The 16,051-nt window shown below is 40.0% G+C and overlaps 1 protein-coding gene across 1 annotated transcript in view; it reads right to left on the reverse strand.

Moving 5' to 3' along the window:
* Positions 1 to 16,051, reverse strand: part of LOC132391497 (anthrax toxin receptor 1-like) — a 245,149-nt gene that overhangs the window by 172,380 nt on the left and 56,718 nt on the right. The window contains exon 7 of the mRNA XM_059964801.1: positions 5,475 to 5,543. Coding sequence (XP_059820784.1) covers positions 5,475 to 5,543 — 69 coding nt within the window. The remainder of the gene's footprint in view (positions 1 to 5,474; positions 5,544 to 16,051) is intronic.

Here is a 16,051-nt window from a genome sequence, read left to right on the forward strand (position 1 = left end):
AATTTTTTCAAGATCTAAACAGGACATAATATCGTTAAGCCATTGAGCATGCGTGGGTGGGGCAACATCTCTCCATCTAAGAAGAATTAGATGTCTAGCCAGGAGAGAAGCAAAAGATAATATTCGACATTTAGTCAAACTCAAACATATATCTGTCTCAGCCAAGAAACCAAAAAAAGCAATTAAAGGATTAGGTTCTAAATGGTGATTCAGAATACAGGATAAAGTTAAGAAAACGTCCCTCCAAAATTTCTCTAGACTAGGACAGGTCCAGTACATATGAATGAGAGAAGCCTTGCCACTTTTGCATTATCACAAAGAGGACTAATATTAGAATAAAATCCAGATAATTCAGATTTGGACATATGAGCCCTATGAACAATCTTAAACTGTAAAAGACAGTGGCTAGCACAAAGAGAAGTTGAGTTAACTGACTTGAAAATCGAGGCCCAAACCTCATCAGATAAAGGGATATTTAAGTCATGCTCCCAAGCCATTCTGATTTTATCCAAAGGGGCGCGCCCTAAGGATACTAATTTATCATGAATAAAAGATATTAAACCTTTACACAATGGATTAACAGAGAGAAACAAGTCCATAGCATTTTTCTCGGGCATCTCAGGGAAGTTGGATAAGAAAGGATTAATGAAGTGTCTAATTTGGAGATATCTAAAGAAATGGGCGTTAGGAAGATTAAACTTAGCAGAGAGCTGTTGAAAAGATGCGAAGCAATTATCAATGAAAAGTTCTTCAAAATACCTAATGCCCTTTCTATACCAATCATAAAATATTGAATCATGCATAGGTAGGAAAAGAAGATTATGTAAAATAAGACTAGAAAGGGAAAAACCATAGAAACCATAAAATTTCCTAAACAGGGCCCATATTCACAGAGTATGTCTAACAAGAGGATTAACAATTAGTCTAGGCAAACTACTAGGGAGTGCAGATCCAAGAAGTGCAGAGATAGATAGATCCTTAGTGGAATTCAGCTCCATTGCTGCCCATTTAGGGCGGTCAGTCTGGCTATGGAAAAAAGACCAGAAGATAAGACAATGAATGTTAGCTGCCCAGTAGTATAGACGGAAATTAGGTAAGGCCATGCCTCCCTCTGTTTTAGATTTTTGAAGGTAAGTTTTGTTAATTCTGGAACGCTTACCCTTCCACAGATAGGACAAAATTATAGAGTCTAAGGAATCAAAAAAGAATTTAGAAATAAAAATTGGAATAGATTGAAATAAGTATAAAAATTTAGGGAGAACATACATTTTAATAACATTAACATGACCTACCAAGGACATAGATAAAGGTGACCATTGTGACAAACTCTGTTTTGTAGAGTACAAAAGATTGGCAAAATTTTCACAAAAAAAGATCCTTAAATTTCCTTGTAACTGTAATACCAAGATAGGTAAATTGATTATCAACTACTTTAAAGGGGAGGTCACGAAATACTAATACTTGTGCTTTTTTATTAATTGGAAAAAGTTCACTCTTATGTAAATTAAGTTTATAGCCAGAGAACTGGCTAAATTGATCAAGAAGTGAAAACATTGGAGGTAAGGATGTGGACGGATTTGAAAGAAAAAGTAATAGATCATCAGCATAAAGAGAAACTTTATGCTCAACACCCCCCCTCCAGATCCCCGTTAATTCAGGACAACTTCAAAATGCAATCGCCAGAGCCTCTACAGCCAAATCAAAAAGAAAGGGACTTAAGGGGCATCCTTGACGGGTGCCACGTTTAAGGTTAAATAACTGAGATTGCTGAGAATTAGTCAAAACAGAGGCGGTAGGACATAGATATAGTAATTTGATCCAAGGGATAAAACTTTGACCAAGGTCAAATTTTTCTAAAACCGCAAAGAAGTAGTTCCACTCTATACGATTAAATGCTTTCTCTGCATCGAGAGAGATAACGCATTCAGGAGTCCCAGTTGAAGGTGAGTATAAAATATTAAATAAATGCCGTATGTTAAAAAAGGGAAGACAATTTTTAATAAAACCAGTTTGATCATCAGAAATAATAGAGGGTATAACAGTTTCTAATCTATGAGCCAAAACTTCAGCCAAAATTTTAACATCAACATTAAGCAAAGAAATCGGCCTGTAAGAGGAGCACTCTGTTGGATCTTTGCCCTTTCTAAATAAAAGAATAATACATGCCACATTAAATGAGAGTGGCAATTTACCATAATTAAATGAATCAGATAGTACTGAGAGTAACTGAGTTGAAAGAAGTGAAGAGAATGATTTATAAAATTCTATGGGGAACCCATCAGGACCAGGAGATTTGCCTGACGACAGTGCAGAGATTGCAAAAGATACTTCTTCTAATGATATAGGCTCATTAAGTTTTGCTTTAGAATCAGATGAAATCGAAGGGATATTCAAGCTATTTAAAAAAAGATCAACAGAAATATTCTCATTCAGGGATTCAGAGGAATAAAGCCATGAATAAAAATTCTTAAATAAGTCATTAATTTCTGAGTGATTTGATGTAATATCCCCATTCTCCTTCTGGATCTTTGTAATATGTTGTTTAGCTTTAGAACGTCTCAACTGATTAACTAGAAACTTGCCAGATTTGTCACCATGAATATAAAAGTGACTCTTACTTTCAAGAAGTTGACGTTTAACTGGTAGAGTAGAGAGAAGGTCAAATTTAGTTTGGAGTTCTACATGCTTCTTATATAATTCAAGGTTTTTAGTCTGAGCATATAATTGATCTAATTCTTTAATCTGACTAATCAGGTCTAATCGCTCTGAATGGGACTTTCTATTAAGATTCGCTGTATATGAAATTATTTGACCCCTCAAATATGCTTTCATAGCATCCCAGACAATCTGGGATGAAATTTCAGATGACGTATTAGTGTTTAGGAAACAGGTTATCTGGTCCTTAATAAATTTTACAAAATCATCATCCGATAGTAAAGTCGGGTTAAAGCGCTAATGTTTATTCTTTTGCGGGAGACCAGGAAAATTTAGAGACAAAGTGATTGGGGCATGATCAGAGATCAGTATACTCTGATAATCACAAGAATGAACAAATGAAATAAGTTGATTATCAATTAAGAAATAGTCAATTCTGGTAAAGGTATGATGAACATGTGGAAAAAAAGGAATAATCTCTCTCAGTAGGATGAAGGAAATGCTATATATCAGAGATATCATAGTTAGAAAGAAAAGAGAGAATAGCTAAAGCAGATTTAGTAGGTAATCTAGTAACAGGGGACGATCGATCCAAAGTCGGGTCTAACCAGAAGTTAAAGTTGCCACCCAATATAAGAGAATATAGGTTCAGATCTGGTAATGAGGAAAAAAAAAGTTCAAAATAATTAACATCGTCAGAATTGGGAGCATACAGGTTAGCTAGTACTAACTTAGTATTATATAATTTGCCAGAAACAATAATAGAACAGCCATTTGTGTCAGATATCTTACTATGGAGTTCAAAAGGAACATCTGAGTTGATAAGAATGGAAAGCTCCCTAGCTTTGGCCGGGAAGGATGAATGAAAATGTTGACCCACCCACTTTGACATAAGCCGAGAATTATCCAAACTACGAATATGAGTTTCTTGGAAGAAGGCAATGTCAGCTTTAGGTTGCTTAATATGGGAGAAGACCTTTCTTCTTTGAACAGGATGATTCAATCCCTTTACATTCCAGCTCACAGATTTCAATGGACTAACCATTATCAATTGTTAAGATGTAAAAAGCAGTAGGCATATATAAGATCAAACACTGCAATAACAGTTTGGAAGCAAAAATATAAACATAAATCAATAAAATCAGGACATAGACATGTCCTGGATAACAAGGAAAAACAAAAAAAAAATAGGTAGTGTTGGTACTGGAGAATCCACCCCACCCTCACAACCCAAAACTAGATGGCTACCTAAATAAGCAGCTAGCTCTTCAGAAAATAGGATACCCCAAAAACCAACTTCCAGTTCCGTAATATTAACATAAACTCCGTGTAAATAATATAGCAGATACTAACTAACTTATGCACTACAAATCAAAATTACAAATTGGAACAACTACATCAGAAAGAATATAAAACTTAATACAAAATAGTAATCAAGAACTAATCCACCCACGAGAAACTATGAAAAATTGGAAAAAAAGGGTAAAAGAGGGGAAAAAAGGGGGAAATTCTATATTTAAAAAGAGTACATATCAGCCATTAAAAAAAAAAGGCAGGTCTTATACAGTAAATTGACAGGGAGTCCTTCAATAAAAAACTCTAAGCCTCCCAAATAAATTAAGACCAGTTGTAGTTCTCTATAGTTAAAGTTATTCAAAAGTAATCTAAATTACACAAATGAAATCTAAGTCCCCAGGAAAACATTAATTTAAATAATCTATTTAAGAGAATCACACCAAGTCCAAGGAGAGACCAACTAAAACCCTTAGGTTCGCAAAAGACACTTTAATTCAAGAAATACTCATCAGCCATTTTAGAAAGTCAAACCAGGTCCAAAGAAGTCAAGATGGCTGGAAGATTTCCAACAAACATCTCAGCCTCTCTAACTGACTTAAACCACTTATATCCTCCAGTAGTAAGCATAATTCGAAGATCGGCAGGATTGTGAAGAGAAGGTTTGAATCCACGATTAAAGAGCTCTTTCATAACACCTTTGAACTCGGCACGCATCTTCAGAACCTGGGGACCAAAGTCTTCCACGATACAAATGGTATTATTTCGAAAAGTTAGCGTGCCTCCATAATCAAACGATTTTTCACCTGATAATGATGGAAACACAGGATAACTGGTCGTGCTCTAGAACCCAAAACAGCTGAAGGGACATAAATTCTGTGAGCTTTTTCTAGCTCACATGGAGTCAGGAGAAATTCTTTCCCAAAAATCTCACAGAGGAAAGAAGAGAAAAATTCAACGGGGGAACCCATTTCAGTGGCCTCTGGCAAACCGAGAATTCGCAGATTGCAGCGCCTGCTCCGATTTTTGAGATCCGCCATTTTGGAAATAAGTTTGCTGTTTTGCTCCATTAAGTTGGAACGGAGAGTTTCCAAATGCTGAACGCGGTGTTTTAAATCTTCAGAGGTTAGGTCGATGCGAGATAAATGTTCGGCTTGATTATCCACTCTGGCGTTAATCTAATCCAATTTTGACTCCAGCTGACTGATAGAGACTCTAAATTCAGTCTTGATATCAGTTAAAATGTCTTGTCGATTCTGTTCCAGGATAGAGAGAGTCTCAGCAGACAAAGACGTGGGAGTTTCTTTTTTCCTGGATTTAGAATTTTTTGTAGCCATTGTAAGATAGATGTATTCACAGGCAGATAAGAAAAAACAGATAGAATAACGAACTGAGGTTTAAATAGGGAGACACATAGTGCGAAGGTAAGAAATGTAACGGAGCAAAAGTTTGAAGCGACTGAACAATCGCCATCTTACCGGAAGTCCCTCGCCTTAATTTTAGTAGGTAAAAGTGACCAAACACACCTGGGTTTCATTGAAATCTTTGACACCAACGCAGTAGATTGTTGCTCCAAGACTTCGAGAGCGGTTAGCCTGGGGAAGAAAAGAGACAGCATGAAGAAGTTGTAATTCATCAACTAAATACCAGCAGGCAAGTATTTTTACAGCAATTCTTTACCCCAATTGTTGCATAACTGAGATTACACAGTCTCCAAGTAAAATCCAAGCTCCCCTAAAAAAAACCTAAGTTTGACCCAGCAACTTATTTCTTTGTCCCATCATAACAGACCACCCTCAGGTAAACAATGCGTGACTTCTGGGCATTTTTTAGTTAAAAGATAGTCTTTCCTATCTTTTCCCCATTCACTCCAACCTTAGAGGTCTCAGTCATTGTGCAAGGAGTTTGCACCTCTCCCTGCCACCCTGTGGATTTGTATCAGATATTCTTGTTTCCTCTTTATCCCATAGAGGTGCTGGTTGGCAGGTTAATTAAATTATCCTTACTGTAGGTGGGAGGAGTTAATGGCCACGTGAGAGATTATAGGTACCGGGGTAATCATGAAATAAATCAGAGTGTTGCAATTGCTCTCCAGAGCAGGCATTGACTCAGTACATTGCAATACATAATAATAAAAACCCATAAATTACAGAAAGCATATCTATAAAGTTAAATTAAATATGTAGTGCAAAAAGAGAAAAAAAAATGTAGTGAGCTGGAGTTCATGGGTTCAATGTCTATTCAGAAATCTGATGACAATGGGCTGACTGGCCTCCCTCCATATCACAGGAAAATATAAAATATGAATATGTGTCTCCTAAATTTTGGTTCTTAAGATTCCAAGTAACACACTTCTCTCGACTGAAATTATGAGTACAAAGCTGCACCTAACTGCAAGGAGATGTGATAATGATAGAACAAAAGAAATCAAAGAGTGAGGGAAATATGCTTCTGGTCAATCTTAAAAATAGAAAATATATGGAGAATTGAAAGTAGTGATCTGTAGAAGTGACAAATGATCCAGAAACTGAATTAGTAGATCTGTTTCTGCTCTTGTATGTCGCTGGGAAGGAATAAGTTTCTCAATTTGTTTGCAATCCAGACAAAATTAATTGTGTGAATCTTGCTGAGGCATACTACATGCATACAAAAATGTTGACAAGCCTTACATTTTGAACAAAGACCTACTTTGGACCAGCTACAGCCACAGATGCAAAAGATACAAGGCAACCACAGAATCCGGTACGATTCCAACAACAGCAACAATGTGCTCCAGGTGAGCAGTGTTGAATTATGATAGGAAACAATTCTTGGCTCAAACATTTCCCTATAACATTTTGCTGGGCATCTGCTTATCTGGAAGTAAGCTTTCTGCAGTCTGCACAGCTGACTAAGGGGGACCAAGGGAATCTTTCAATAACCAGGCTGAGTTCACCCTGACACCAGCTGGTTTATGGAACATGTACAGAGTTTCATCACCAAACGCAGGGCAGAGCAAGTGCACATTATCGGTAATTACCACATAAATAACAAGAAATATTGGATACTTGACATACTTAGGAACTTTTGAATGAAGCAGAAGAGAACTGAAACCAAAGTAAAATCTATTCTCAGAATGTCAAGAACAGAAATTGGAGGGCAGGTTAATCACATCATTGGCCTAACATCTGTGCAAGGTTGATAAACACAGAGATATGAAAGTAAGATCTACGATATCGTAGTATTGGAGTCTGCATTCGCTGTTATTCATTTCTTGTGGAAGCACAGGATAGTGAATTTATCATAGAATTTTATTTTCTCATTGTAGCAAGTCACCTGCTAACTTTGCTTGTTGATTGGCAGTTGTAGTGGCTGGAGGACTCTAGTAATATATCTGCAGATATTGAGGGGAAGTATGCTGTAGTACTAGGCATACGGGGCAGCTCTGACCTGCTATAGCTTTCCTAATTACTCATCAACTGCTCCAAGGTTGATGCAAATTCTTCTATCTTTAACACCTGCAGAAAAGTTCTCATCAAATGTAGACAAGTGTATCAGAATCAGTTTTAATATATTACATTGAGTGTGTGTGGGAGTGTATGTATATATATGCGTGTGTGTTAAATTAAATAAATAGTGCAAAAAGAAAAAAAAAGCAGTGAAGCAGTGTTCATGAGTTCAATGTCCATTCAGAAATCTGATGACAGTGGGGAAAAGGCTATTCCTTAATCATTGAGTGTGTGCCTTCAGGCTTCTGTATCTTCTCCCTGATGGTAGCAATGTGAAGAAGGCATGTCTTTGGTGATGGGGTTTCTTAATGATGGATGCTGTCTTTTTGAGGCATCGCTCCTTGAAGATGTCCTGGATGCTGGAGATGCAAGTGCCCATGATGGAGCTGACTGAGCAGGCTGTGATCAGTCTTCTAGAGAGTGAACCCATGAAAAGGATCTCGCCTGGAAGATGTTCCTGGCCATGTCCTTAGATCATGCACAGATCAGCTGGCAGGGGCATTTGTGGACACTTTTAATCACTCCCTCTTTCAATCTGTGGTTCTTACCATTTTAAGAAGACTACAATCATCCCAACATCTATGAATATCAAGGTAAATGCCTTAATGGATCTGACATCCACTATTGTGAAGTGCTTTGAGAAGCTAGGAATGGAATGCATTAACTCCAGCCTCCTGACCACCTCAATCTTCTTCAATTTGCCTACTACCAAATAGGTCCATGGATCTGCAATAATCTCTGAAACAGTAAATTAATATCCAAACTCCTAGACCTTGGATTCAACATCTCCTTTTGTATGTGGACCCATGACTTCCTGATCAACAGATGGCAATTTGTAATAATAGACTGTATCACCTCCGCCATGATTATTCTCAACATCAATGGTTCACAAATCTTCATCCTCAGCCACCTACTCGACTCCATATACACCCATGACCACATTGCTAAATTTGACTCTAACTCCTTCTACAAGTTTGCTGATAATACTTCTGTGGTGGGCTGAATCTCAAATAATGATTTGAAGTACCAGGAAGGAGAGAGGGAACCTAGTGACATGGTGTCATGACAACAATCCTCCCCCGAATGTCAGCAAAACAAATGAGCTGGTCATTAACTTCAAGATGCAGGGAGAGTGCATATGCTTCTGTTTACATCAATAGTGATGAGATTGAAGGCTGAAAGCTTCATCTTCTGAAGAGTGAACTAATAGCCTGTCCTGGTCCAACCATGTTGATGCCATGTCCAAGAAAGTTCACCAATGCTCAGGAGGTTAAAGAAATTTGGCAAGATTCTTTGACCCTCACCAACTTTTATCAATGCATAGAAAACATCCCATCCAGATGCATTAATATGGCAGATTCTCTGCCTGTGATTGCAAGAAACTGCAAATAGCTGCCAACAGAGGTCAGCACATCATATTAACCATGGCCTCTGTCTACACTTTTCTCACTGTCTTAGTAAAGCAGCTAGGGGGACCTCACCCTTGACCTTACCGCCATGGGTGACCCTACCAGGAGCATAGCTCTAGATGGCATCGCTCTCGGGATCTCAGGACCACAGAAGCTTCTCCACCACAACAAGGTGACAATCCATGGAGAAGCAGGCTTTGGTATACACTGTAGATTAAATGCAAAGAAAAGATCCCTGCAAACTCATTTCCTTATAAATAGACAATTTATCTCCTTGAATACTGCTGTGAAAGTGTTAGTTTTGGTACCCCAATTCACCAACAGCACCATCGAATTTCATGAGGGTAATGATTCAATCATGCAAAATCTTCCAAAGCATTGGAAAATTTGTCAAGGATTTGGAAGCTGTCTAAGGAATTGTTAAGCTTTGGATTGTGGCAATTTTGTGATATTTTTGCCAGATAATACTAGCAAATGAAATGTTATTTATAGAGAGATGTAGAACAAATAATCTCAAACAAGCATGTTAAAATGTGAATTAAACTGTACTAACTTAGGAAAAATGCATAAATATAAACAAAAATTACTATAAATATTCAGCAACTAAGGGAGTAGCAATGAGGAAATAAAGACAATTAATGTTTTGGGTTCATGTTAATTAGAAGTTATAACTTTTACAGTTTTGCGGCAACCATTTGAAATGGCCTGTTGTATATCTTCTATTAAATAACTACTGACTTCATTAATCATAATACTTAATATCCAGATGTATTATCCTAAGGTTGTCACAGCCCATTACCTATAAAGTGCTCCAAATGGTGTGCGTCTCCAGCTACTAGACCCAGTGAAACTGTTTCTACTGACAAGAGAAGGGGCAAAGACAGACCATTGGTACCTCTAAACCAGTTGCTTTCGGCAGGTAGGGCTCATCAGCCTTGGTCAACCTGCCTAGGAGAAGGAAAACTCTGATTTTAAACCTCCGCTGCCTTGCGGCCATACCCACCCAAGGGAAAGGCTTTGGGAGTAAAGCCCGAAAAGAAATCGGAGCCGGGGTCCCTAGGCAGTTTGATGTTGCTTCCAACTTCATTCTGGCAACCTCTGCGACAATACTGGTGCCAAGCTGTATCGGAGCTTGTCCTTCCCTTGGACTACATCACTGACGTGGAGAGGGGGAGCCCGCTGCATGGGCCACAGCCAGTTCTTCAAATCTTCCTGCCCAGGCTTGTACCCTGGAGAGGACAGTCCACCAGAGGCGCAAACCCATGATTGCCTGGGATCGGCGGCTGCCTACTACTATAACCTTTCAAGCAAATTATCAGGGGCTGCCACATTCCAAGAGTTTTTAGCTTCAAAAAAAACAGGCCCCAATTCCCCAGAAAAATTTTGTGATTTCATGAAGAGTTGAGTTGCAGAAAGAGGAGGAGAAGCAGAGAAAACAAAAGGGATGGTCTGTCATTGGGGTGAAGAGCAGGAGATGTTGAGTGGTATGGGGGGATGATGTCTAGAGGAATAATAAAATAGAGAGGAGAAAAATCAGGAATACCAGGTTATAGGAGAAAAGAGAGGAAAAGAACTGTGCATCAACTTGCAGAGACTGAATTTACCTTTAAACAAGTTTATATAGAGTCATAGAAAAAAGTACAGAAACAGACTCTATAGGCCATTTAGTCTGTGCCAAAGCATTTAAGCTGCCTAGTCCCATCGACCCACACCGGGACCATAGCTTTCCAAATCACAACCATCTGTTGTACCTATCCAAAATTTGCCTAAATGTTGAAATCAAGATTGCATGCACCACTTGTACTAACTGTTCATTCCGCATTCTCATGACACTCTGAATGAAAAATTTTCCTCTCATGTTCCCTTAAACTTATCACCTTTCACACTTAACTCATGAGCCCTAGTTGTAGATCCACCAAACCTCAGAGGGAAAAGTCTGCTTGCATTTACCCTATCTATACCCCTCATAATTTTTTATACCTCTATCAAATCTCCCCTCAAACCTCTAAGTTCCAAGGAATAAAGTCCTAACTTATTCAATCTTTGTGTATAACTCAGGTCTGCCATTCCCAGCAACATCCTTGTAAATTTCACTGTATTCTTTCCACCTTACTTACATCTTTCTGATAGGTAGGTGACCAAAACTGCACACAATACTGTGCATTAGGCTTCACAAATGTTTTGTACAATGTCAACATAACATTCCATCACCTGCACTCAACACTTTGATTTATGGAGGTCAATGTGCCAAGAACTTTCTTTATGACCCTATCTGCCTGTGCCGCCATTTTCAATGAATGTATTCCCAGATCCCTTTGTTGGTGCCCTACTGTTCACTGTGTAAGGCCTATCTTGGTTGATCTTACTGAAGTGCAACACCTCATACTTCTCTGCATTAAATTCTACCTGTCGTGTTTCAGCCCATTTTTTAAGCTGGTTCAGATCGCACTGCAACCTCTGATAGTCGCTGTTCACGACATCCCCAAACTTGGTGTCATCCAAAAATTTGCTATCTAATTAACCACATTATCATTCAGATTATTGATAAAGGTGACAAACAACAACAGATCTAGCACCAATCCCTGTGACACTCCATTTGTCACAGGCCTCCAGTCAGAGAGGCAATCATCCTACCACCAAGGATCCCAACCCAAAACATCAACTGTGTACTCTTTTCCATTGATGCTGCCTGGCCTGCTGAGTTCCTCTGGCATTTCTGTGTCTTACATTAAATTCCAGCATCAGCAGATTTTCTCTTGTTTAATCCTATCTATTACCTCATCTTGAATGACAAGCGACTGAATCTTTTGACCAACCATGTGGGACCTTGTCAAATTCCTTGCTAAAGTTCATGTACACATCATCCACTGCATTGCTTTCATCAACTTTTCTGGTGTCTTCCTCGAAAAGCTCTATAAGATTTGTTAGACATGACCTACCACGCATGAAGCCATGCTGACTATCCCTAATCAGTCCATGTTTGTCCAAATAGACCTATCTCCAGTCCCTTAGAATACCTTCCAATAACTTTCCTATTCCTGACATCAGACTCACTAGCCTGTAATTTTCTGGTTTATTTTTAGAGCCTTTCTTGAACAGCGGAACAAGATTAGCTATTCTCCAATCCTCCAGTGTCTCACCTGTCATGAAGGATGATTTTAAATATCTCTGCTAGGGGCCCTGCAATTTCTACACTTGCCTCCCACAGCATCTGAGAGAACACCTTGCCAGGCATGGGGTATTTATCCACCCTAATTTGCCTCAAGACATCAAACACCTCTTCCTCTGTAATCCGTATCGGGTCGATGACCTCGTTGCTGTTTTGCCTCACTTATATAGATTCTGGTCTAACTCCTGAGTGAATACAGATGCAAAAGTTCAGTTAAGATTTCCCCATTAAATTTGGCACCATGCATAGGTTACCATTCTGATCTTCCAAAGGATCAACACTGTCCCTTGCAATCCTTTTTCTCTTAACATATCTGCAGAAATCCATTGGATTCTCCTTCACCTTGTCTATTAGGGAAACTTCATGTCTTCTTTTAGCCCTCCTGATTTCTTTCTCAAGTGGTCTCTTGCATTTCTTATACTCCATAAGTACCTCAATTGTTCTAACTTCCCTATACTTGCTACATACCTCCTCTTTTCCTTAACCAGGGCCACATTATCTCTTGAAAACCAAGGTTCCATAAACCCATTATTTTTGTCTTTTAGTCTGGCAGACACATTAAAGCTTTGTGCTCTAATAATTTCACTTTTGAAGGCCTCCCACTTACCAAGTACAGTTTTACCAGAGAACAGCCAGTCTTAATCCCCACTTGCCAGATCCTTTCAGATACCATCAAAATTGGCCTTTCTCCAATTTAGAATCTCAACCAGTGGACCTCACCTATCCTTTTCCATATTTACTTTGAAGCTAATGGCATTATGATCACTGGATGCAAAATGTTCCCTGACACAAACTTCTGTCACCTGCCTTGTCTCATTCCCTCATAGTAGATCAACTACTGTACACTCTCTCATTGGGACCTCCATTAAGGAAATTTTCATGAACACATTTGACAACTCTACCCCATCTAGACTTTTTACAGTATGGGAGTCCCAGTCAATATATGGAAAATTAAAATCATCTACTACAACCTCCTTATGACCTCAGTGGTTGGGAAGATGTTGTAGTCAATTGTAGTCAACACCATCTGCCCTGCTTTGCTGGGTGAGAAGCTGACAGTGATGCAGGTGGATGCTCCCTGGTGTCATGGATTATTGATTACCTGACTGGCAGACCACAGTATGTGCACTTGCAACACTGTGTGTCAGACAGAGTGGTCAGCAGCACTAGGGCTCCACAGGGGACTGTCCTGTCTCTCTTTCTCTTCACTACCTACACCTCGGACTTCAACTACAACACAGAGTCTTGCCATCTTCAGAAGTTTTCTGATGACTCCGCCATAGTTGGATGCATCAGCAAGGAAGATGAGGCTGAGTACAGGGCTACGGTGGGAAACTTTGTCACATGGTGCGAGCTGAATCATCTGCAGCTTAATGTGAAAAAGACTAAGGAGCTGGTGGTGGACCTGAGGAGGGCTAAGGCACCGGTGACCCCTGTTTCCATCTAAGGGGTCAGTGTGGACATAGTGGAGGATTACAAATACCTGGGAATATGAATGGACAATAAACTGGACTGGTCAAAGAACACTGAGCCTGTCTACAAGAAGGGTCAGAGCCGTCTTGATTTCCTGAGGAGACTGAGGTCCTTTAACATCTGCCGGACGATGCTGAGGATGTTTTACAAGGTTGTGGTGGCCAGTGCTATCATGTTTGCTGTTGTGTGCTGGGGCAGCAGGCTGAGGGTAGCAGACACCAACAGAATCAACAAACTCATTCATTAAGGCCAGTAATGTTGTGGGGGTGGAACTGGACTCTCTGATGGTGGTGTCTGAAAAGAGGATGCTGTCCAAGTTGCATTCCATCTTGGACAATGACTCCCATCCACTCCATAATGTACTGGTCAGGCACAGGAGTACATTCAGCCAGAGACTCATTCCACCGAGATGTAACACTGAGCGTCATAGGAAGTCATTCCTACCTGTGGCCATCAAACTTTACAACTCCTCCCTCGGAGTGTCAGACACCCTGAGCCAATAGGCTGGTCCTGGACTTATTTCCACTTGGCAAGATTAACTTATTATTATTTAATTATTTATGGTTATATATTGCTATATTTCTTCACTATTCTTGGTTGGTGCCGCTGTAACGAAACCCAGTTTCCCTCGGGATCAATAAAGTATGTCTGTCTGTCTAAGGATGAGGTGATGGAGTACTTGGTGAGACAGAACAAGATAGGACAAAGTCAGCATGGTTTCTTTAAGGCAACATCTTGCCTGATGAATCCGTTGGAATTCTTTGAGGAGATTACAAGTAGGACAGATAAAGGGGATGCAGTGGATGTTGTATATTTGGACTTACAGAAGGCCTTTGATAAGGTGCCACACATGAGGCTGCTTACCAAGTTAAGAGCCCATGGTATTACAGGACAGTTACCAGCATGGTTAGAGCATTAGCTGATTGGTAGGAGGCAGCGAGTGGGAATAAAAGGATCATTTTCTGGTTGGCTGCCAGTGACTAGTGGTGCTCCGCAGGGGTCAGTGTTGGGACCACTTCTTTTTATGCTGTATATCAAAGAGTTAGATGATGGAATAGATGACTTTGTTACCAAGTTTGCAGATGATACAAAGATTGGTGGAGGGGCAGGTAGTGCTGAGGAAACAGATCGGATACAGAAGGCCTTAGACAGATTAAGAGAATGGGCAAGAAAGTGGCAAATGAAATACAATGTTGGAAAATGCATGGTCATGCACTTTGGTAGTAGAAATAAATGTGCAGACTATTTTCTAAACAGGGAGAAAATCCAGGAATCTGGAATGCAGAGGGACTTGGGAGTCCTTGTGCAGAACACCCTGAAGATTAACCTGCAGGTTGAGTTGGTGGTGATGAAGGCAAATGTCATGTAAACATTCAGTTTAAGAGGTCTAGAATACACGAGCATGAATGTGATGCTGAGGCTTTATAAGGCACTGGTGAGGCCTCACCTTGAGTGTTGTGAACAGTTTTGGGTTCCTCATCTTAGAAAAGATGTGCTGGCATTGGAGAGGGTCCAGAAGAAGTTCACAAGGATGATTCCAGGAATGACAGTGTTATCACACGAGGAACTTTTGATGGCTCTGGGTCTGCACTCACTAGAATTCAGAAGGATGAGTGGGGGGGGGGGGGGGTCGCATTGAAACCTTTCGAATGTTGAAAGGCCTAGACAGAGTAGATGTGGAAGGATGGTGGGAGAGTCTAGGACAAGAGGACACAGCCTCAGGATAGAGGGGCGCCTTTTCAAAACAGAGATGTTAAGACATTTATTTAGCCAAAGGGTGGTCAATTTGTGTAAATTGTTGACACATGCAGCTATGGAGGCCAGGTCGTTGGGTGTATTTATGGCAGAGATTGAAAGGTTCTTGATTGGACATGGTATCAAAGGTTACGAGGAGAAGGCTGGGAGCTGGCGTTGAGGAGGAGATAGAAAAAATGGATCAGCCATGATTGAATGGTGGAGCAGACTTGTTGGGCCTCATTCTGCTCCTATGTCTTATGATCTTAGGGTCTTATGTTTCTTGCAATAGTCTAAGATCTCTCTATCAATGTGTTCCTCTAAAGCCTGCAGGTTGTTGGATGGTCTATAATATAGCACCACTAACATGGTCATACCCTTCTTATTCTGGAGGAAAATAGATGCTGCCTGGCCTGCTGAATTCCTCCAGCATTTTATGTATGATGCTTGGATTGCTAGCATCTGCAAATTTTCTCTTGTTTGTGATTAGAATACCTTTCTTATTTCTCAGTTCCACCCATAGAGCCTCACTAGATTAGTTCTCCAGTCTATCCTGACTGATCGCTGCCATGTCATTTTCCCTGACTTGTAACACCACCACTACCCCTACAGTCCCTCCTGCTCTGTTGCATGTAAAACAACGGAACCCCGGAATACTGAGCAGCCAGTCCTGGCCCTCCTGCAACCAATGACTACAATATCATATTTCGAGGTGTTGATCTGTGCCCTGAGTTCATCTGACTTTCCTACAATACTTCTTGCATTGAAGTATACGCAACTCAAAACATTAGTCGCACCAAGCTCAACCTCTTGATTCCTGACTTTGTCTG

The sequence above is a fragment of the Hypanus sabinus genome, chromosome 1 (genome assembly GCF_030144855.1).
Source record: "Hypanus sabinus isolate sHypSab1 chromosome 1, sHypSab1.hap1, whole genome shotgun sequence".
NCBI classification, from domain to species: Eukaryota; Metazoa; Chordata; class Chondrichthyes; order Myliobatiformes; family Dasyatidae; genus Hypanus; species Hypanus sabinus.